At 32.2% G+C, this 22,765-nt stretch overlaps 2 protein-coding genes and 1 pseudogene across 2 annotated transcripts; 1 reads left to right on the top strand and 2 right to left on the bottom strand.

The window, feature by feature from the left end:
* Positions 1-3,114: 3,114 nt before the first annotated feature.
* LOC107406004 (15-cis-zeta-carotene isomerase, chloroplastic) lies at positions 3,115-7,632 on the top strand (the record flags this gene model as incomplete). The annotated part of the gene is made up of 4 exons (XM_060815326.1): positions 3,115-3,531; positions 6,000-6,146; positions 6,276-6,485; positions 7,003-7,632. Coding segments are annotated over 4 exons (1,110 nt in total), but the record flags the coding sequence as incomplete, so codon positions are not given.
* Positions 7,633-8,761: 1,129 nt separating this feature from the next.
* Positions 8,762-9,324, bottom strand: LOC132803088 (LOB domain-containing protein 24-like). Its single transcript, XM_060815327.1, has 2 exons — positions 9,229-9,324; positions 8,762-9,001 (listed from the first exon to the last, which is right to left on the bottom strand). Exons 1-2 carry the CDS (start codon positions 9,322-9,324, stop codon positions 8,762-8,764), a joined length of 336 nt encoding a protein of 111 aa, XP_060671310.1.
* Positions 9,325-12,023: 2,699 nt separating this feature from the next.
* LOC132803089 (amino acid transporter AVT1H-like) overlaps positions 12,024-22,765 on the bottom strand; it is a 40,425-nt pseudogene continuing 29,683 nt past the window's right edge.

Here is a 22,765-nt window from a genome sequence, read left to right on the forward strand (position 1 = left end):
GATCTTATCAGAGCATATGTACCAGCCTATGACAGAAGCTTGGTTTTCTAACCTTGAAGCTTAGCCTCCACTTTCCTCTTTAAATCTTCATAAGCCTTAGTATTATTCCTTCCTAAAAACATTGGATTTCCAATGTATTTAGCATCCTTAGGTAATTCACTCAAACCCATGATTTTCTTGATACCAGCCTTGATCTTTCCTTAGACACTCTTGGAGAAAAAAAACACCCAGACTTCACTTAGTTCACCTTTTGACCCGTCCACTTGCAATAAAGGTTTAGGCAATCACTCAATTCCTTCACCTCACCGATATTGGCCCTGCAAAACAAGAGCATATCATTTACAAAGAAAATGTGGGATATGGCTGGACTGGTTCTACCAATTTAAATTCCATGAATTTTCCCCTCTCTTTGCAACTTCAAAAGCATCCTGGAAAGCAGTTCAGAATATTTTATGAAAATGATAGGGGAGAGAGGGTCACATTGTCTTAAATATCTTTCCATATCCACCTTGCCAAAGATGTTGCCATTCAAAAGCAACTCCACAGATTCTATTGAAATGCAACCAAGCACAAGAGCATTCATCTTACTAGAGAAACCAATCTTCGATATAATTCTTGTTAAGACTTCCCAGTCGACCAGATTATATGCTTTTATCATAGCTAATTTGAACCCCACAAGGCCATTTCGATTGTTCTTCCTCTTCATGGTGTGAATGATTTCATTTGCTAAAATTGAATTTTCTCCAATCCATCTGCCATGACCAAAGGACGCTTGGGAGGGGGAGATGATCTTATCCAGGACATGACTTATTCTTCCAACTAATATCTTGGAATTTTAATACCACATCAACATGCCACCTTAACATGGCCCAACATAACGTTAGAACATGTTCACAACAAAACATTTATCAATATCTATATATTTACATTTACAATATAATTTTTAGGTACACATTTGATATTTTTTTTGTACAGGGAAATTTTGCTAGGAAACCTCCTCATTTCTCTTTTTTAATCAAGGACAAAGGTTCTTTTTCCTTCTTAAGGAATCTTTACTAGCCCATTAGATCATTGTAGCTGAGAGAAAGAGAGGGAGAGAGAAAGTAAGTGGGGAATCCCATAGGGAGAGAGAGCATGGGGAATCCCATTTGGATCTTTTTCCTGGTTTAAATTGGGATAAAGGTGTCAAGCCTCTTCAGATGTCCATTTTCATACACTAAACTTTTAATTTTTATTCATCTTATTACCAAATATGGAAAGCAAACCATCCCAACCATTTTCTCTCTTTTTACAATCATTATTATCAAATTTCTACCTTTTTTTAATGGATAGTACAAATTTATTGGTTAAAAGAGTAGTTTTAGCTTCACTATTTAAGGGAAAGCCTCTCTTTAAAAAATGATCTCTTCTTATTAATCTTCTTGGAGCTATTACACATTAGCACAGCCAAGCTCAGCATTAAGATCATTTGGATGACCATTTGAACGACCCTATAGGCTTAGTGAATACCCATATTGCATTCATAAATTCATACACCCATGTTTTCCTGTGTAAAAGATGTATAGCTTCTCTTTGTGGTCATAGCATATCAAGTTATCATCTTCAGCTAATCATTCTAGAAAGCATCATTCTTGAACAGATTGTAAAGCTTTGTCCCACAATTTTTAAAACTATTTTCACTTATTTTGCTTGATTATGGATATAATCTGGTGTATGTTGACATTACGTAAACCTCCTTATTTTATATAAAGGAATAGTGTGCATTTCTACTATACCATACTAACCCTTTTTAGTGAGCTACACATCATATTACTTTTTTTCTTATTGTGTATGTGTTTTTTCTAAGTTTGTAATTAGATATTCTTTCAAAATTAATCTATGCTTCAACAGCTCAAAAAATTAAAAATTCAAAGAAGCTCAATCCTATTATATGAGATGACTATCCATACAAGCTAATACACAGACAAATGTATGAAGCCGAAATCAAATTTTTGCCCTCAATAGGTTTTAGACAATTTAATGTTTTAAAATTCCAAAGATTTTGCATACAATAGAAGTTTGTTATATTGTGTTTATTTCTTTTAAACATAGAAGTGTGTGCTTAGGTAATTTTAAGTCCATCAACATATCGTATTAAATCGTGTTCGTATCATATTATGTCATGTTCTTGTCGAATTTAATTAACCCAAATACGATCCGTTAAACTTTCGTATGAAAATGGATGAACCTGAACCCATTTGATATATTATTGTGTAACCCATTACCTAACCCACTAACCCATTAACAATAAGAACAAATTTGAAAATTTAAATTTGGCTTAACTTTCAAATAATAAAACAATATTTTTTAAAAAAACTTACAAAGATTTTGGTTTGTTTTTAGATCTTTTAAAAATTAAACTAAAAAAGAACAAATTAATACATGTTTAACAATAAATTAAGTAATTTTAATATTATAAAACTTGTGTGATTACAAATATCCTTTTAATGAGTCTAATGGATTTATCGTGTTTCATCTGTTAAAATTCGTTAATTTATTATGTCTTATTAAATGACACTGGTACAAACAAGATACGATATTATCAATTCAAACTCGTAAATTATTATGTGAATTTATACCATATTATTGTATCATGTGATATTTTATCATGCCTAGATATTTTATAAGATTATAAACATAGATATGTAAAATGGTCCAAATATATAAAAATGTTATGAATTTTCCCTTTCAAATAATAATTTTGTTCCAAAAAGAAAACTTTTTTCCTTCATTTATTTCAGTTACTTAATAAAATTATCATTTAAAAAAATTAATAGAATTACCATTTAAAAAAAAAATAAGAAAAAAATTTTATATATGGAACACGTGGCAGTAGCTGTTCATTTTTGGCCCAGCAAGTATCCTCTCCCGCGCGCCACCAGGTTTCCACCAACAGTCCAAAATCTACACTCCACAGCATCACTTCCCACAGATTCCTCTTCTTCTTCCTCTAAAACCCATTTCCATAAATTTATTAAAATTAATAAAAAAAGTGTTAATGTTTTCATAGAAATTTTGCATAAATTCATTGAAAGTGAAAAAGAGAGTGATTGGAAATTCTAACTCTGATTGAATTTCAATGGTCTCCCACTCTGCTCTTGCTCTGTCAATCCCATTCTCTTTCGTTCCTTGCCTTTCCTATCATCAAACACTTGGTGTGCGTACAAAACCTTCTTTCGCTCTCTTCAAGCTCGCCAATCCCCTCAACGGGGCGCTAAACCCACTGGATTTTCTTCAAACCACACCCTGTTTTTGAGGAGATTTCGCGCCCGGAGCTCCCTCGGAGATGCCGCCGACGATGAGCCGCCGCCGCTTGTAGGTGAGGACTCTGCGGTTTTTGAGCTGGCGAAGCAGAAGATAGCTTCTTGGGTTTACTTTTCTGTTATTTTGGGGACAGTTCTTTATGTTCTCGATATGGTTTGGATTGATAACTCTACTGGGTTCGGTAAGGCTTTCATCAATGTGGTTTCGGGACTTTCAGATAGCCATGAGGTTAGTTTGGTTACTGATGAGATGAGAAAATGAAATATGGAATTAGGAAATGAATCGGGTTTTTACTGATCAAAAGAGAAAAATAAATCATGGAGTCTCATATTTAGCATTGTTTTGGATAGGAACATAAATTTTGTGTTAAACTAGTTGGAAGTGTTGCTATAGGCTAACAAAATTCCTTATTGCTAGCTGAACTACTCGAGGCATATAATTGATCTACTAGGTTATTATGATTAAGACTGCATGAACTTGTGTTAAGAATAAGGGTAAACAAACAGTTGGCCATACGTCAGATGGCTGATATGAACACTATCTTATCCAATGGCTCGAATTGCCATCGGAGTGGAGCGTGTGAGAGATCTGGTGAATTTTTCAATATTGATAAAACACAAATATTTATACATGGATGGACATGGTATTGATGTGACGGATGCATAACTTGTTGTCAAGAGGTGACATGATAGTGCCCCACCAACATTATTGGCATGCAGCATCATGTTAGCTTTGTGGTCAGTGAGATGTCATTTCAGCATTGTGTCAATTGGAATAAAAATGCTTGTTGAATAAGTTGATTCTGTTGTATTATTCCTCCTGATCAATCTAAGTAGTAGTGTTGTTTGAGCTCTAATTAGTCATTTGGTTTAATAGTTTCCAAATTCGCTTTCTCTTATGGAATTTAGATGATTGTATTCTTTATATTTGTGTTGTGGAAGAAGACTTGAGTTGATGGATAATGTGGTGTGGAAAAGAAAAGAAAATTACCATCATAAAGAAATTTCTAGTACTTCTGAGATCCGGATGTTCAAATGGACCTTTACGTCTGTACATGGCCATTTGGTAATTAGATATAACCGATTATCTAGAGCAAAGAAAGCTATCAACTTTGATATGCATCCCTATTCTGAAATGCTTTATTTTAAGTTTTGACGTTACCACATATCATCTCTTAAAAGTTGAACATGGCCAATGGCAGACACTTAGGGGCCAAGAGCAGCTCTTGCCCAGCCAATGGTAGATGCTTAGAATCGTCTTCTATGCATATATATTCTTTTCTTTTGCAAACATTGTTATATTCGTCAGACTAAGATTTTGTTCGTTGGATTTTTTCGCACATGATACTAGACTTCTTTAGTTTTGCACTATGTTTAAAATTGAATTTTCATAATTAAAAGGAATTAGTGATCTTTCAAAACAGTGATAGATAAAAATAAATAAATAAATTTTAAATTTTTTTTTTTTTTTTTTAAAAAAGGAAGAAGATAAAGCTTACCTATATATTATGTGTGTGACATTTACACTAATCCTTCCTACTAGCTGCAACCCTCACTAAAGAAAGGCTACTTTTGCCCTTCATTTTGTGAAATAAATTGATCCAGTTGAATGAGAGATTAATGGATGAATGCTACTTTGGTTGCATATTTTGAGAAAATTGTTCAACAGCATTGATAATGAGTTTGGTATGCAAGAAGTTAAAAACATGGCAATTCATCACGTTTTTTGTGGATGTTGAGAAAAAAAAGTTATCAGCAAAAAATATAGTTTTTTATATCTTCATGTGTTCAACCACTTTTATGTTATCGCCCATAAGCGCCCCACTTTAAGTGAATTTTTGATTTCTTACATCCTCTCAGTTTGAACTCATTATTCCTGTTTTCATGCCTAAATCCATAGCCTGCTGATGTCTTTCATTTGAGCAAAGGAAGCCTAAATGAACTAATATGCTGCCCACATTAGACATGGAGCTGTTTTAATTGTAAAAGTTGATCAAACAGTATTTTCAAATTGGATAGCCTTTCAATTATCCTGGATCAAAACATGCAATGATCCAATATTTTTTGACCAGTATTGCTTAAAAACACATTTCTGCAAGTGAACCGAAATTTACCCTAGGTGGTCACTTGATAATTTTACCACTCTTTCTTCTTGCTTCAACTGAACAAGTTTATTGGGGAATATAATCAAGCAGTGACTGGGGCCATAGTAATCTGCTAATTTTCTAGTTGGTCTTTTAAGATTGGATTATGTACTTCATCAAAAAATTCACTTTATCCAGTTTTACAGAGCTTATTTACAAAAGCTTTTCCATGAAATACAAAAAATATGTTAGTGTCAATTATGGAACTCAGCAGTCTTAAATACATTTAACGGGTATGCTTCAAGTACCAAAATGCAGCTTGGGTCTTCTTGGCTCCATCTGAACTGTTTTAAATTTGAATATCTCTGTCTCTCTGCAAAATGTTATCATGAAAATTTAGCTTGGATTTTCAAGATTCAATATCTAAACAATTGTAGATGCATGTGATTTCATATGTATGAGAGGCATTGTGCATGATATCCATTGTTCTGCTCTGCATATGTTCACCGTGTCTTTTTTCCTATTTCTTTTTCCATTTCTACAGTGCAAAGCTGTTGATGAAATGTATAGGGGTTATGGTTTAGAAAGCTTAATTTTAAATATTATTTTGCAGGTTGTAATGTTGATCCTCATTATGATTTTTGCTACCGTGCATAGTGGTTTGGCCAGTCTAAGAGATTTGGGTGAGCAACTAATTGGAGAACAAGCATTCCGTGGTTTGTTCGCTGGGATATCTTTGCCACTGGTTGTCAGTACTATTGTGAGTTTTCCGTCTATTCTGGAGAAAAAATTTCTAGAAGAGCTGCTTTCTACAACTAATTGCTTTTACATTTCCTGTTTTGGATTCCTGGCTAACCAAATTGTTGACTTTTAAGAGTTTGTGATTCAGGTGTATTTTATTAACCACAGATATGATGGACAACAGTTATGGATGCTTCAGAATGTTCCTGGGGTCCATCAGTTGGTGTGGCTTTCTTCTTTTATCTCCTTCTTCTTCCTCTACCCATCAACTTTTAATCTATTAGATGTGGCAGCAGTTGACAAACCCAAAATGCATCTTTGGGAAACTGGAATCATGAGAATCACAAGGCATCCACAGGTAAAACTTCCAATCTTTTCTTATTTGGATATGTGCTTATATGGGTGGAGAATTCATTCACCAAACACTTGGAGAATCTCTACATATGGGATAAATGCTAGTGTGGTTTTTGATGAGCAGACATTCTTGAAATAGAATCAACCATAACCTGTAATTCCCTTCCATCAATTAAAAAATATATGTTTTTGCATAGCCAATGTTATATAAAAGTATACATGGTGCATGTTGTCTTTTCAAAGTCGGTGGATTTGTCAGTTTTCTTGTCAGAAAGATGCTTTAGGATTTTGGATTAGAAATGAAATAAAAATATTTATATTGTTTTCATAGTGGAGGTATGGGTGGTCCATTATTGAATGATATCTTTATGAAATCTCATATTTTGATTGCACGAAAAAAATAAAGGCACATGAAGTATTACCCCAAAAGAATGAGATCTTCCTTTTCCTGCTGTGTTTAGCTTTCTCAAAATTTTTTTTTTTCCCTTAAAATCTAATCTTGATTTTCTATTTCTTTTTAGATGGTTGGGCAGGTAATTTGGTGCCTGGCTCACACAGTGTGGATAGGAAATTCTGTGGCGGTAGCAGCCTCGGTTGGCTTAATTGGACATCATCTATTCAGTGCTTGGAATGGTGACAGGAGATTAGCCCTAAGATACGGTGAGGATTTTGAGGTCGTAAAAAGTCGACCAAGTATCATACCATTTGCAGCCATCCTTGATGGCCAACAAAAGTTGCCCAAAGAATGCTGTAAGGAATTTATCCGGTTGCCATATCTGGCAAGCACAGCACTAACATTGGGTGCATATTTTGTGCATCCGCTGATGCAAGCAGCAAATTTCCAGCTACATTGGTAATAAGGTTGAGAATCTACATATCTATCTCAGTAGATGTTGTGGATGATAAACATGGTTTTTGTACGTGAGAATGTTTTTAGATGCTGCAGGAGGTTCATTCGGATTGTCAGTCTTGATGTTCAAAGCATCCATCAGGAAATATAGGATCCATAAAAATTACTTTTCCAAGTCATTTGCAATGTTTAAATGCATAGTTTGTCAAACGACATTGGTAAATTTACTCTGAATGCCCAAGCGTTAATATACTAATGATCTGATGAATACTATGATTGTCTTCCTGGAAACAAAAAATGGAGCATGATAAAAGTATAGTTTTAATGCAGTAAGTGGAAAAGATTAATGACCAAAAGATAGAAGAATTGATAACGTGGGAGTTTTATTTCTTGATGATTTCTTATGCTTGGACTGCCTACTTACATCGAGTGAAATGAGCTTTCCTTGCATTGCATGTAAAATTTACAAATGGAGTTTTGCAGGTATCAAGGGTAACTTTTTCTGAGCTTCATCACGAAGAGTATTTGCCCTGTTATGCATGTGTTTTTGCAAACTTGTTACTTGATCATTGGACCAGCCTCTTTTTTCCTTACTTTTTGTATGTTTGTTTAATGTTGGAGAAAATATATTATGAAACACTTTTATGTTTGGCTACAAGGTCTGAAATTTTTAAGCTTGATCGTTCAACTTGAATATTCTGATCCTTTTGGCCTTGTGACACTCTCAGGAAGCAAAATGAATTGGAAGTCACTTTCACCAGTATCATCGACCAAAGCCTAAAAATGATAACAACGGTTGAATCTTAATTGGAAATCAGACACGTGGCTGACTCTTACTTCTATGTATTGCATATTTTATTATTTTTATGAATTTGGTAGTGAACAAAATCTTAAATGGATCCCACGATGCCTGATTTACTCTCATCTGGTGTCATTTTTCGTAATGAGGGAGGTTCCTATTGGTCGGTTGAAGGTTGAAAAAAAAAAAAAAAAAAAAAAAAAAACAATACAAAACAAAACTTTCTAATACAGTAAATAACTTCGAAGACAATTCATTAAATATACTCTATAAAGAAAAGAAATGCTTAAAAATGTTTATAATGTATTTATTTGTAAATAACTTCGAAGACAATTCATTAAATATACTCTATAAAGAAAAGAAATGCTTAAAAATGTTTATAATGTATTTATTTGTAACGAATAACAACAAAGGCTTAAATATAATAATTTTATTTCTAGTGGACAATCCAGTGGCAGCCGTACTGCTTATAAAGCTCTTCTAATGCAATTTTAAAACTTAACTATATTGCAAAGTGAAGGATCTCCTAAAGTTTTGCACAATGATATTAAAAATGTATTAATCTGAGCCGTGTTATTAAGTAAAAGACATATTAATGATTCTAGGTTGACTAGGGAGCTTGAAATTGAGACTACCCAATATTGCTGTGTCCCTGAATAAGATTGTTGGTGTTGGAATCCATTTCATGTGCATTAAAATTGAGGAAGGCAATCTGTGCTCTGACTTTTGCTACTTGACTCTCTGCATTATGTATTTGTTGATGTAATTGAGAAATAATCCCTGCACAACCATACACTGGATCTTCAATTCTACATTTTGCTTCATAATACAATGACTCTGCTGCTTCAGCTCGCAGATGAATTGGCAATTGCTGATCGATCAAAACAAAATCAAATTAATTAATTCAAAAAAAAATGTAAGAAAAATCTGTGAAATATAAAGTTCCGCTTTTTATGATGAGGTCTCATTTTTAACAGTAAAATAATTTATCATTAGAGTAATAAATAATTATTAATATTAATTTTATGTGGCATTAAAAATAGTTAGGATGATAAATTACCTGGAATATATTCCCAATATTGCTAGATTATAAATTACCTGGAGTGTATTCCTAATACTGTTAGCACCATAGATTTGATGAACACATGCATATCTTTCAGGATTATGAGAGTGTGTAGTACCATTTGCAGCCATCCTTGACGGCCGACAAAAGTTGCCGAAAGAATACTGTAAGGAATGTAATCGGTTGCCATCCATGTCTGGCAATCACAGCACTAATATTGGGTGCATATTTTGGGCATCCGCTGATGCAAGTGGCAAGTTTCTAGCTACATTGGTAATGAGGTTGAAAATCTACATATCCATCTCAATAGTTGTTGTGGCTGATAAACATGGTTTTTGTACATGAGATTGTTTTCAGATGCTGCAGGAGGTTCATTCCACGCAGAAAATTAAGTGCATGTTGTATGTGTATGTATTTTTTGTTTTGGTGAATATGTTGTATGTGTATGTATGTATGTAATTTTGAAAGACAATGATTCGGCTGACTATTAATTTTAAAAGCTAGCCAGCTTGGCAAATTAATGCCTTTGGCTTTCCTTGTATTGATTCATTCATTTTACATTGTTGCTTAGTTTATCTGTATGTGCCTAATATATGCTGCTTTCTGTGGTTCAAATTGATTTTTTCACTTTGGCCCAACAAGGCAGATGCAATTTATCGATTCATTTTTTACCCTTTCCTTCCAAATTTTTTATTTTCCTTTTTTTTATTTTTTATTTTTTTCTCTCATGGATTTTAAATTCCAAATATAGTTCCAAATTGTGCATACTCCATGGATTTAAAATTCCTAATTGCTATTACATTCAGTAATGCGATGAAAATTTTGAATGTTGATAAGGGTGAGATTGACAATAAAAACCATGGAACAATAATTTCTGAAAAAACAAAACGACACATAATTTTGTGAGAAAACTATTTTCTTTTCAATCTTTGTTAATATTTTTCAGACACCTGAAATTGTATTTTTCTAGGAAAATATTATATTTCAATCAACTTTTATTCAAACCAAACGGAATTTAAAACTAAACCAAAAGAGAAAAAAAAAAAAAAAAACAATTACCCAACTTTAGAATTGCGAACTTACTCAATCTTTAGAGCGAAGTAAAGTATCTAAAAATTTCAGCAAAAATAAAAAAAAGTTAAGTATCTGAAAGGTTTGGCATTACGTACATTCTGCTTATTTGTTAAATAATGAAGAGACCAAAAAAAAAAAAAAAAAAATTTCACCCCAAAAAGAATTGAAAAAAAAAGGACAATTAACGAATTTAAAGCTCTTTAAGTCAGGTTAAGACTCATTATTTCTCATGATCTCTTTTCCAAATAGTAATAATAACAAAAATAATAAAAATAAAATAATAACATATGATGCTAAGATATTGCTAGGCTTTAAATTCTGACTTCATTAATATATCTAATAAATTTTAATTACTATGAATGAATATTAATAATATTAAAATAAAAAAAATTATACACAGTCAATAAAAATAAATTTAAAAAAGTAAAAACTATTTGATAATTTTATTATTTTCGTCTGTAGTAAAGCTGGAAATATTAATTAAAAAAATTAATGAAAACAAAAAAGAGGGAAGCACATAAACACATGAACATGTTCACTTTGGATTGTCCCAAAATTCTTTTATACTGTAGCCATTTGGATAGACTCCACGACTATTGAAAATGACTTGATATACATATGAATGTGCAAAACAGTGTTGCAGAATAAGTTCTCCAAATTTTCTGGAAATACCTGACGTCACTCGGTGAATAAAAATAAATTGATATAAACACTTCATTTTCAACGTGTAACTTTGATTCCCATCAACACATCCTAGTATATTGTCCTTCATGAGCCATACATTTATATTTATGAGTATATACTTTAGGTATCTTTTCTTTTTTCTTTTCTGTTGCCAAATATTTTTTTTTTTTTGATCCTCTATTTGGAATCGCTTGTAGTTTACCTTAAACCTTAATTACATCAAATATTTTCTTGAAATGATATACCAATATTGGTTTGTGATTCTCATTGTGTTTAATTCCTTTACAAAGATATATATTATATTGATTACAGGACCATATAATATATATAATATATATCAATTCAAGATTGATACGTATATTTAGCTGCAATTGGTTACTTAGTTAATTAGTAGAGCTTGTTTGAAAATGAGTGTTTTTGGTTGTCATTTTTTCACTAGAGCTTTGACTATCTTTTGGTAAACTCTAAAGCTTTTGCTTTATTTAACATAGGTTAACATCACATTCTAATGATAGTAACTAGGTACTAATACTAGTTACAACACAAAATTGAAAACCATTTTGGTTTCCAATTTTGTATTAACGTTTTTCTTATTTGTTTTTGGTTTTTTTTTCTTTTTTTTTTCCTTTTCTTTTTTAAGATTATGAACTACTAACTAGGTTAGAATATCAAACTATCATGTAATAACTATAATTTATTTTCCCTTCCTCTCCAAAACAAAAACCATTATTTTTTAGACTTCATTTTTAATTTTTGAGAACATAGAGTTCGTAAATATATGTATGAAAAGTTCACAGTGGTACTCCATGAAGAAACTCCATGCTAATAGGATATTACAAATTAAAGTGTAAATAGGGAACATCCAAGAAAAGAAAAAACTATTATAAGTAAGTACGAGGAAAACACTAGTCATCGTGGATGCACCGTCTTCCTGCCAGCCTTTTATGTATCTACGTACTCTTACACTATTACAACACATATCATCATTCATCAGTCTCTTTTCAAATCGATATAATAAAATACTAATTATATATATAGGACATTTGATCATAATTTTTTTAATTTTTATCTCTCAGGTTGAGTGAGCTTTCATGGATGTCTTTATGAGAGATTTTGATGAAGAAATGGTTCCAAATGCCCCAAGAAAAGGACCAAATGCAACGAAAATGAGGCTAAAAACCAGAATAGATTTTGGTATCTGATCCCAATAGATCTTGATGTAGAAGACACAAGGTAGAATCAGGCATACTCCAACACTGTCCAATGAGCCTTACTGGCCAAGAACATGCTCAAAGTATGGCACAGAAAGGGCCAAAATAAGTATAATAAGAAGAAGAATTGAACCAACACTTCCGCGAATCATGCTGGTTCTTGAACTCATGAATTGGGGAAGAAGGTTGTTCTCAACTTGAATAGCAAAGGGTGCAAATTCCAATGCATATTTGGTCATTGGTGTTAGCACAGTTGCCCATAATGCAATCTTGGTTGCAATTAGATGCCCATAATGCAATCTTTGTCACAATTAGATGTGGAGGCATGCTAAGGGTAATTTGGGGATTTACTTCTAGTCCAAACAATTTTGCACCCATGAGAGCTAGCGGTGTGTAGAGTAGGATCACCTATAGTGAAGCTGACTATAGATACCTTCATGTAGGATTAATAAAAAAACCAATTATTCAAAAGAACTCATGTTACCATGTGTGGCCTTGAGAATCCAATTTAAATTGTCTGATAGAAATTTAATAGATAATTTTTTTGTGTGTATTACTATACAGATTTTTAGTTGTAACACGTTTTGTCACGTACAAAATTTATGTTTGGTTAATATACGACATATATATAACTAAGTTATACATTTGTATACACCTAAAGTTTCAATTAGATATTATGTTTTTTAATCAGTAACTTGTTAAACAAATGCTATATCTGTCATTGTTATAGAATTTTACAACAAAAAATTAGTTTCATCTAATAAAATATATCATCTTAAAAAAAAAAAAAAAGACTAATGAAATAAATTTTGACTACGAAAACTTTTACAAAAAATGGTATCACTTTTTATATCCTAGCTACAATATATATATAATAAATATAACTGTTAATCACAAAATTTTATATTTTAATTATCTCAAACTTAATCAGAACCTAAGATATTCTATTAATCACAAAATTTATATTTTAATTACCTCAAACTTATTCAGAACCTAAGATATTCTATCTTGTAGCTAAGACACATATACAAGAGAGAATATATGAGATCATATGAGCTTATTCTTTGTGGAAAGAAAAACAGAACAAACTTATATGTACTCACCTTGGTAGACTTTGAATGATCTTTCATGGCTTCGCACATGTCAGGAAAATAATATGTCCTGTATAGCCGAATATACAAAGCCTAGAAATTGAAGGAATATTGTGAAGATTAAGAGTTGGTATCTTATGGTTAGGTTTAACACCTCCAAAAACGGCAGTGCAAGCCATAGTTGAGAAAATTATAATTGACATGAGAATACCACCAAAAGAGAGAAAAGAAATGGAAGAAAGATTTCTCAGCCATAGACTTGGTAGTGCTATTAAAACTACAGTAAGAAGCTGGGAAGTGGACAATTTAGCCCAAGCCAAGTTTAGATGAGTTCCAAAAAAGACTCTAAAACAATTTGAGGGAAAGAATAAGGGAAAATCTTGATGGAAAATGAAATATTTGAAAAGTACAAGATATGGGAATGTTTCAATGCATGCTCTTTTAGTCACTTCACAAGGCATTATCATTATTATGTAAGGGCCACTTTGATGATCTTCGTAAATCCAGTTTTATATACAGGGGAACATATATGTGCATGTGCAATATTTATGCATAATTAATTAACTAAACGAAGGGAAAAAGTGGATGAATGAAAGGAATTTATGCATTTTATTTAATCTAAAATGGAAAGGACTATATAAAACTCGAGGTTTATATAGTTAATTTATTACCTACAGTTTAATTTAATTTGCAGTAGTTTTGGTTTATGTGGATGAACAGCAAAGTAAACTTAGATGCATACTCTTATTCTTAATTTCTTTCTTTTTTTATTCTTTTTTTTTTATTTAAAGGAATGAATAGGAGAAGTTTCTTAGTGATTCTTCTTAAGAATAAAAAATAATTAGAAAAAATAGCTCTATACAGATGATTGTCTAGATATTTAATTTATCTAATTAATTTTTGAATTTTTATATTATTTTGTCTCTGTCTTTGGGAGGAAAGATGTAGATGAAGAGGATATGACTAAGACGTTGCTACATATGCAGCAGATATGCACATCAAGCTCTAAGCTGAAAACTTTTTTTTTTCACAGCAAAAAAAGAAAACAAAAATGTTGTAAACATTGGCAATAACATATATAATAACATATTCTTATTATTATCTTAATCTGAAACACAATTTCTACTGAGAAAAGTACTGTTTTGAAAATTATGTCTAACTCAACCTATAGTTTGTCATTTCAACATCTAGACATACAAGACTTTTTTTTTTTTTTTTTATCTATTATACTACTTTGTAATTTAAATGATAATTCAACTCCGGCACCCCTTGGACAGTTTGGTCCTCAATTTGTCTTCCTCGTAACTTTTAAACGGTAGCTTCTTTTTTTATGTGCTACTAGTCTATAAACTCGGATCGATGTGTACTCCGCAACAGTGCCTCAGCCAATGTGAAATTCTATCCGGAACAAAAAGTCAAAATTGTGACCCACTCGGTCAACGATCAACCTTGGTCAATATGCAAAAATTCTGATGTATTTCGGGACATGGTGTTACAGTTATCATGGAGCACTATGATATAATGTAGGTTGAAGAAGCTTTGGCAATATATTGTCAATTGCATTAGTACTTTTTAAGAAGCCAAGCTGAAGAAAGAGCGACGCCCCAAAAATACAAAAGCTTAAGGATTTACATTTTTATCTTCATCATACCATCTTGATCCTCTTCCTGAAGAAAAATAATTAACCAAACATACATATATATATATAGCACATATTGGAAAAGAGTATATATATATATATATATAGTACATATTGGAAAAGAGTTATTTCAAGTATAGTACTTTATTTTAGTTGTGTTGAGAATCAAAACATTAATGATTCAATTTAATTATAACTTGCGAAAACTAATTATATCCAAAGACTTCAAAAAAATATATTTTTCAGTAGGTTGCTAAATCATTATATACATTTTGATTCTTTAGCTTTTAGAAAAACAAAATAATAATAATAAGTGGGATAGTAAAATCAAGAAAGCTATTATCTTGTATTGTTTCATGAGAGCCAATCTACTTGAAGTCTTTGGAATATTTTGAATTTGTAATTTTTTGTCTGCAGGTATATGGACTTCGATGCAAAGTTCATATTCCCAGTTCACACTATTATTATCCCAAAAAAATAAAAAATAAAAAAATAAAACTCTGTCCCCATCGCCTTGATATTTATTTAGAATTTATATACATATATTATCCGAAAGGCCCATCCAAGAATAAGCCCATTTAAATGTTGTATTTGCATTTTGACTAAACAAAGACAAATATATCAAATAGGCCCATAGCAATTTTAGAAAAATAGGCCCATGACCATAAGTGAATTAAGAAGCCCACCCATGACTATAGATCTCTTACTACGTATAATTTCTTTCACAAATCAAATCCAAAAATAAATACTAAAATCTTTTGAAGATTTCTTCTTCAATAGCAAAAAGATTGAGACAAAATTTATGTGAGTTTAGATATTCAAAATCTAATTTTGCTGAGATTCTTCTATAGATCTTTTGAAAAATATGATACCTGATCTTTGTGCAGCTTGCAAGTACTTGAGAAGGAGGTGTCCTTCAGATTCATGCGTTCATCAAATCTATATGCTAGCAATGCTGGGAAAATGCTCCAGGTAATTTATAATCCATACTATTTTTAATACCATATAAAATTAATGATAATATTTATTTATTACTCTAATGATAAATTATTTTGTTGTTAAAAATGAGACCTCATAATAAAAAACAGTGCTTTATAACTATAACTATAGCTTGCAATAAAAATGTTTTGCAAATTGTCCTTGCATTTTTTTTTCTTTTCTTTGGGTTAATTAATTTGATTTTGTTGTGATCTATAAACAATTACCAATCCATTTGAGGTTGAGGCAGCAGAGTCATTGTATTATGAAGCAGAATCTAGAATTAAAGATCAAGTGTATGGTTGTGTAAGGATTATTTCTCAATTACATCAACAAATATACAATGCATAGAGTCAAGTGGCAAAAGTCAGAGCATAGATTGCCTTTTGCACATGAAATGGAATCCAACACCAACAATTTTATTCAGGGACAGCAATATTAGGCAGTCTCAATTTCAAGCCCCTTGGTTAATCTGGAATCATTAATGTACCTTTTGCTCAATAACACGGTTCAAATTAGTGCATTTTTAATACTCATCATACAAAACTTTAGCAGATCCTATACTTTGCGATATAGTTTAAGTTCTAAAGTTGCATTAGTAGAGCCTTATAATTAAATCTAAACATAAATGAAAATCTATGCATATACATATTCAAATTACACAATAATTTATTTAGTGAACTTAAACGGCAGGCATACACGAAAAATACACTGTTAAAACATTACTAGTGTTCAAACATGAAAAAATAATAATAATAATAATAATTTATCAACTAGATTTACTGAGAATTTTTTCTAATTTAATTTTATCAAATTGTAAACTCATTGTAAAAAATAAAGTGATATTACATACAATTTCATCTTAATTTTGGAATGGACTCCAAACGTTTTGATGAGGACATGACCAAGAGCACTTCAAGATGGAGTCCAGATCCACTTCAAATCTCAACAGGACCAATAACCAGAGCATGAGCAAACAAATTTAAAGAGACACTAAATGATTTAATCTAGGAGGTATCTACAACCCAAGGAAGTAAGTTCATTATTGAAAATGACCTAAAATTGGTCCATATGATTGGAATGGTGGATGCCAACGTGAAAGAGAGCTTAACGCATGGACTCATACAATATGGTGATGTGGCACATTTTGATGACATGGATGGTGATGTGGCATCATATGGTGACATGACATCCAAACTAAGCTTGGCCGAATTTCATGATTAGGAAAACATTAATTTTTATTTATGTCTTGATTGGATTTTGGCATGTTGCCTATTTACTTTCCTAATTTAGTTTTATTAGAATTTTAATTTGCTTTCCTAATTTTATTAGAGTTGAATTGATCAAAAAAATAAAGGCCATTCAAATTAGGAAACTAGTAGCTACATTAGGTTTCCTAAACCTAACCAAATTAGGTTTCCTAAACCTAGTTTTCGGCCACCTTTATTTTTAGTAAATTTAGGAAAGCTTTGTAATTTGTTTTGCCTATTTAAAGGCACATAAGTAGGATCACCTTAAAATATTCAACTTTTGATAAAGAGCTATATGCATTGGTTAGAGCATTGGAGACATGGCAGCACTACTTATGGCCTAAAGAGTTTGTGATTCACATAAATCATGAGTCCTTGAAACACATAAACGGACAAGGAAAGCTAAATAGGCGCCATGGCAAGTGGATGGAATTCCTTGAGACGTTTTCATATGTCATTCGCTACAAGAAAAGTAAGGAAAATATTTTAGCTGATGCATTATCCCGCAGGTATGTATTACTTTCTACTTTTGATGCTAAACTACTTGGTTTTGAACAAATTAAAGAATTATATGCTTTAGATCACGACTTTGGTGAAATCTACAAACATTGTAAAAAGCATGCTAAGGGAAAGTTTTATAGATTTGAGGGATTCTTGTTTAGGAAAAATAAACTTTGTGTGCCAAGTTGTTCTTTGCGTGACTTACTTGTTAGAGAATATCATGGTGGGGGCTTAATGGGACATTTTGGAATAGCTAAAACCTTAGCTGTTCTACAAGAGAATTTTTATTAGCCACATATGAAAAGAGATGTAGAAAGAATTTGTGATAAATGCATTAAATGTAAGCAATCTAAATCACAACTGCAACCACATGGGTTGTACATGTCACTTCCTATACCTAACCACCATTGGATAGACATTTCTATGGACTTTGTTTTAGGGTTGCCTAGAACAAGGAAATGTAAAGAATCAATTTTTGTGGTTGTGGATAGATTTTTCAAAATGACACATTTTATTGCATGTCATAAAACCGATGATGCATCTCATATTGCTGATTTGTTCTTTAAAGAAATTGTTAGGTTGCATGGAATGCCTAGAACAATAATATCTGATAGAGGTGTAAAATTCTTGAGTTACTTTTGGAAAACATTATGGGCTAATTTGGATACTAAATTGTTGTTTTCTACTACTTGTCATCTACAAACTGATGGACAAACAGAGATAGTAAATAGAACTTTGTCTACTTTGTTGTGTGCATTGATAAGTAAGAATATCAAAACTTCGGAAGAATGTTTACCTCATGTTGAATTTGCTTATAATACATCTGTACATTCAGCCACTAAATTTTCACTTTTTGAAGTTGTATATGGTTTTAATCCTTTAACTCCATTGGATTTAACACCTTTACCTTTGAGTGAGCGTGCTAATTTAGATGGAAAAAAGAAAACTGATTTTGTTAGGCAACTATATGAGAAAACCAAAGCTAATATTGAGAGGAAAATTGAACAATCCATGAAGCAAGCAAACAAAGGGCGCCAACAAGTTGTTTTTGAGCCTGGAGATTGGGTTTGGTTGCATTTGAGAAAGGAAAGATTTCTGACACAACAAAAGTCTAAACTCATGCCACGTGGAGATGGTCCCTTCCAAGTGTTGGAGAGACTTAATGACAATGCCTACAAATTGGATCTTCCAGGTGAGTATAATGTAAGTGCTACCTTTAATGTCGCTGATTTATCTCCTTTTTATGTAGGTGACGATTCAAGGACAAATCTTTTTGAAGAGGAGGGAAATGATGAGGACATAACTAAGAGCACTTCAAGATGGAGTCCAGATCCACTTTAAATCTCTGTAGGACCAATAACCAGAGCACGAGCAAAGAGATTTAAAGAGGCACAAAATGGTTTAATCTAGGAGGTGTTTACAACCTAAGGAAGCAGGTTCATTATTAAAAATGACCTAAAATTGGTCCATATGATTGGTATGGTAGATGCCAATGTGAAAGAAAGCTTAACGCATGGACTACTGCAACATGATGATGTGGCGCATTTTGATGACATGGATGGTGATGTGGCATTATATGGTAACATGGCATCCAACTAAGCTTGGCCGAATTTTATGATTAGGAAAACATTAATTTTTATTTATGTCTTGGTTGGATTTTGGCATGTTGCCTATTTACTTTCTTTATTTAGTTTTATCAGGATTTTAATTTACTTTCCTATTTTTATTAGAGTTGAATTGGTCAAAGAATTAAAAGCCATTCAAATTAGAAAACTAGTAGCCACATTAGGTTTCCTAAACCTAAATACATTAGGTTTCCTAAACCTAACCAAATTAGGTTTCCTAAACCTAATTTTCAGCCACCTTTATTGTTAGTAAATTTAGAAAAACTTTGTAATTTATTTTGCCTATTTAAAGGCACATAAGTCATGAATAAAGATCATATTACAATTTTGATTTAAAGCAAAAGTGATTCTCTTCGTTCTCTAAGAAGTATATCGAACTTTTCAAGGTTTGCTTGTAGAGTTCAAATTTAACTTATCAATAGGTTATTCCGCATCTTATTGTGGTATCTTCACCATACCAAAGTTCTTACCTTAAATATAGGTAAAGGGTTGAAGTTTTCCATTGATAATTTGTAGTTAGATAGTTCAAATCAATCTTTGTTACGGGTTTAGGAATAGATCGTTCTAGGTTCGTATCAATTTTACTTTAACTTGCGGTGATAAATGATGATAATTTTATAAAATAGTTTCGTATTTATTAACAAAAATAAACAACCATAAAAAATAGTGACCTCCCATCTCAACACAGTGAATAAAATAAACCTCCTACCATTGTAGGATTTTTAGAAAATTTGAAGGGTTAATTATATTTTATACTTTTTAGTTTTGAAGTTAAATTTAAATGCTCAGTTTTAAAATTTTTATACCGATACATATTGATCAAATTGGTATGACATTGAGTTGACATGATATTAATAATTTAACATGAAAATTATATGGGTATGATTTATTTTGAGTAATAAACCCTTTCCTTAATTCAATAAAATCCTAAATAAAGTTTGATGGTGAGGTCTTGCTCTGTCAATCCCATTCTCTTTCGTTCCTTGCCGTTCCTATCATCAAACACTTGGTGTGCGTACAAAACCTTCTTTCACTCTCTTCAAGCTCGCCAATCCCCTCAACGCGGCGCTAACCCCACTGGATTTTCTTCAAACCCCACCCTGTTTTTGAGGAGATTTCGCGCCCAGAGCTCCCTCGGAGATGCCGCCAACGATGAGCCGCCGCCGCTTGTAGGTGAGGACTTTGTGGTTTTTGAGCTGGCGAAGCAGAAGATAGCTTCTTGGGTTTACTTTTCTGTGATTTTGGGGACAGTTCTTCATGTTCTCGATATTGTTTGGATTGATAACTCTACTGGGTTCGGTAAGGCTTTCACCAATGTGGTTTCGGGACTTTCAGATAGCCATGAGGTTAGTTTGGTTACTGATGAGATGAGAAAACGAAATATGGAATTAGGAAATGAATCGGGTTTTTACTGATCAAAAGAGAAAAATAAATCATGGAGTCTCATATTTAGCATTGTTTTGGATAGGAACATAAATTTTGTGTTAAACTAGTTGGTAGTGTTGCTATAGGCTAACAAAATTCCTTATTGCTAGCTGAACTACTGGAGGCATATAATTGATCTACTAGGTTATTATGATTAAGACTGCATGAACTTGTGTTAAGAATAAGGGTAACCAAACAGTTGGCCATACGTCATATGGCTGATATGAACACTATCTTATCCAATGGCTCGAATTGCCATCGGAGTGGAGCATGTGAGAGATCTGGTGAATTTTTCAATATTGATAAAACACAAATATTTAAACATTGATGGACATGGTATTGATGTGACGGATGCATAACTTGTTGTCAAGAGGTGACATGATAGTGCCTCAACAACATTTTGCTGGCATGCAGCATCATGTTAGCTTTGTGGTCAGTGAGATGTCATTTCAGCATTGTGTCAATTGGAATAAAAATGCTTGTCGAACAAGTTGATTCTGTTGTATTATTCCTCCTGGTCAATCTAATTTGTAGTGTTGTTTGAGCTCTTATTATTCATTTGGTTTAACAGTTTCCAAATTCACTTTCTCTTATGGAATGAAGATGATTGTATTCTTTATATTTGTGTTGTGGAAGAAGACTTGAGTTAATGGATAATGTGGTGTGGAAAAGAAAAGAACATTACCATCATAAAGAAATTTCTAGTACTTCTGAGATCCGGATGTCCAAATGGATCTTTACGTCTGTACATGGCCATTTAGTAATTGGATATAACCGATTACCCAGAGCAAAGAAAGCTGTGAACTTTGATATGCATCCCTATACTGAAATGCTTTATTTTGAGTTTTGAAGTTACCACATATCATCTCTTAAAAGTTGAACATGGCCAATGGCAGACACTTAGGGGCCAAGAGCAGCTCTTGCCCAGCCAATGGTAGATGCTTAGAAGTGTCTTCTATGCATATATATTCTTTTCTTTTGCAAACATTGTTATATTTGTCTGACTAAGATTTTGTTCATTGGATTTTTTCCTCACGATACTAGACATCTTGAGTTTTGCACTATATTTAAAATTGAATTTTCATAACTAAAAGGAATTAGTGATCTTTCAAAACAGTGATAGATAAAAATAAATAAACAAATGAATAAATATATTTATTTATTTTTTTTTTAGAAAAAAGGAAGAAGATAAAGCTTACCTATAATCCTTCCTACTAGCTGCAACCCTCACTAAAGAAAGGCTACTTTTGCCCTTCATTTTGTGAAATAAATTGATCCAATTGAATGAGAGATTAATGGATGAATGCTAGTTTGGTTGCATATTTTGAGAAAATTGTTCAACAGCATTGATAATGAGTTTGGTATGCAAGAATTTAAAAACATGGCAATTCATCAAGTTTATTGTGGATGTTGAGAAAAAAAGTTATCAGCGAAAAATAAATTTTTAAATCTTCATGTGTTCATCCGTTTTTATGTTGTTGTCCATAAGTGCCCCCCTTTAAGTGAATTTTTGATTTCTTACATCCTCTGAGTTTTCACTCATTATTCCTGTTTTCATGTCTAAATCCATAGCCTGCTGATGTCCTTCATTTGAGCAAAGGATGCCTAAATGAACTAATATGCTGCCCACATTAGACATGGAGCTGTTTTACTTGTAAAGGTTGATCAAATAGTATTTTCAAATTGGATAGCCTTTCAAATATCCCGAATCAAAACATGCAATGATCCAATATTTTTTTTACCAGTATCGCTTAAAAACACATTTCTGCAAGTGAACCGAAATTTACCCTAGGTGGCCATTTGATAATTTTACCACTCTTTCTTCTTGCTTCAACTGAACAAGTTTATTGGGGAATATAATTTTACCACTCTGATGGACAAACAGAGGTAGTAAATAGAACTTTGTCTACTTTGTTTCATGCATTGATAAGTAAGAATATCAAAACTTGGGAAGAATGTTTACCTCATATTGAATTTGCTTACAATACATCTGCACATTCAGCCACTAAATTTTCACCTTTTGAAATTGTATATGGTTTTAATCCTTTAACTCCATTGGATTTAACACCTTTACCTTTGAGTGAGCGTGCTAAT

The sequence above is a fragment of the Ziziphus jujuba genome, chromosome 3 (assembly GCF_031755915.1).
Source record: "Ziziphus jujuba cultivar Dongzao chromosome 3, ASM3175591v1".
Lineage (NCBI taxonomy): Eukaryota > Viridiplantae > Streptophyta > Magnoliopsida > Rosales > Rhamnaceae > Ziziphus > Ziziphus jujuba.

Coding starts and splice junctions, on each gene's coding strand:
- LOC132803088 (XM_060815327.1), bottom strand. CDS start 9,324: ATGGCTGCAAATGGTACTACACACTCTCATAATCCTGAAAGATATGCA. Junction 9,002..9,228: donor GTATTAGGAATACACTCCAG/GTAATTTATAAT, acceptor TTGATCGATCAG/CAATTGCCAATTCATCTGCG.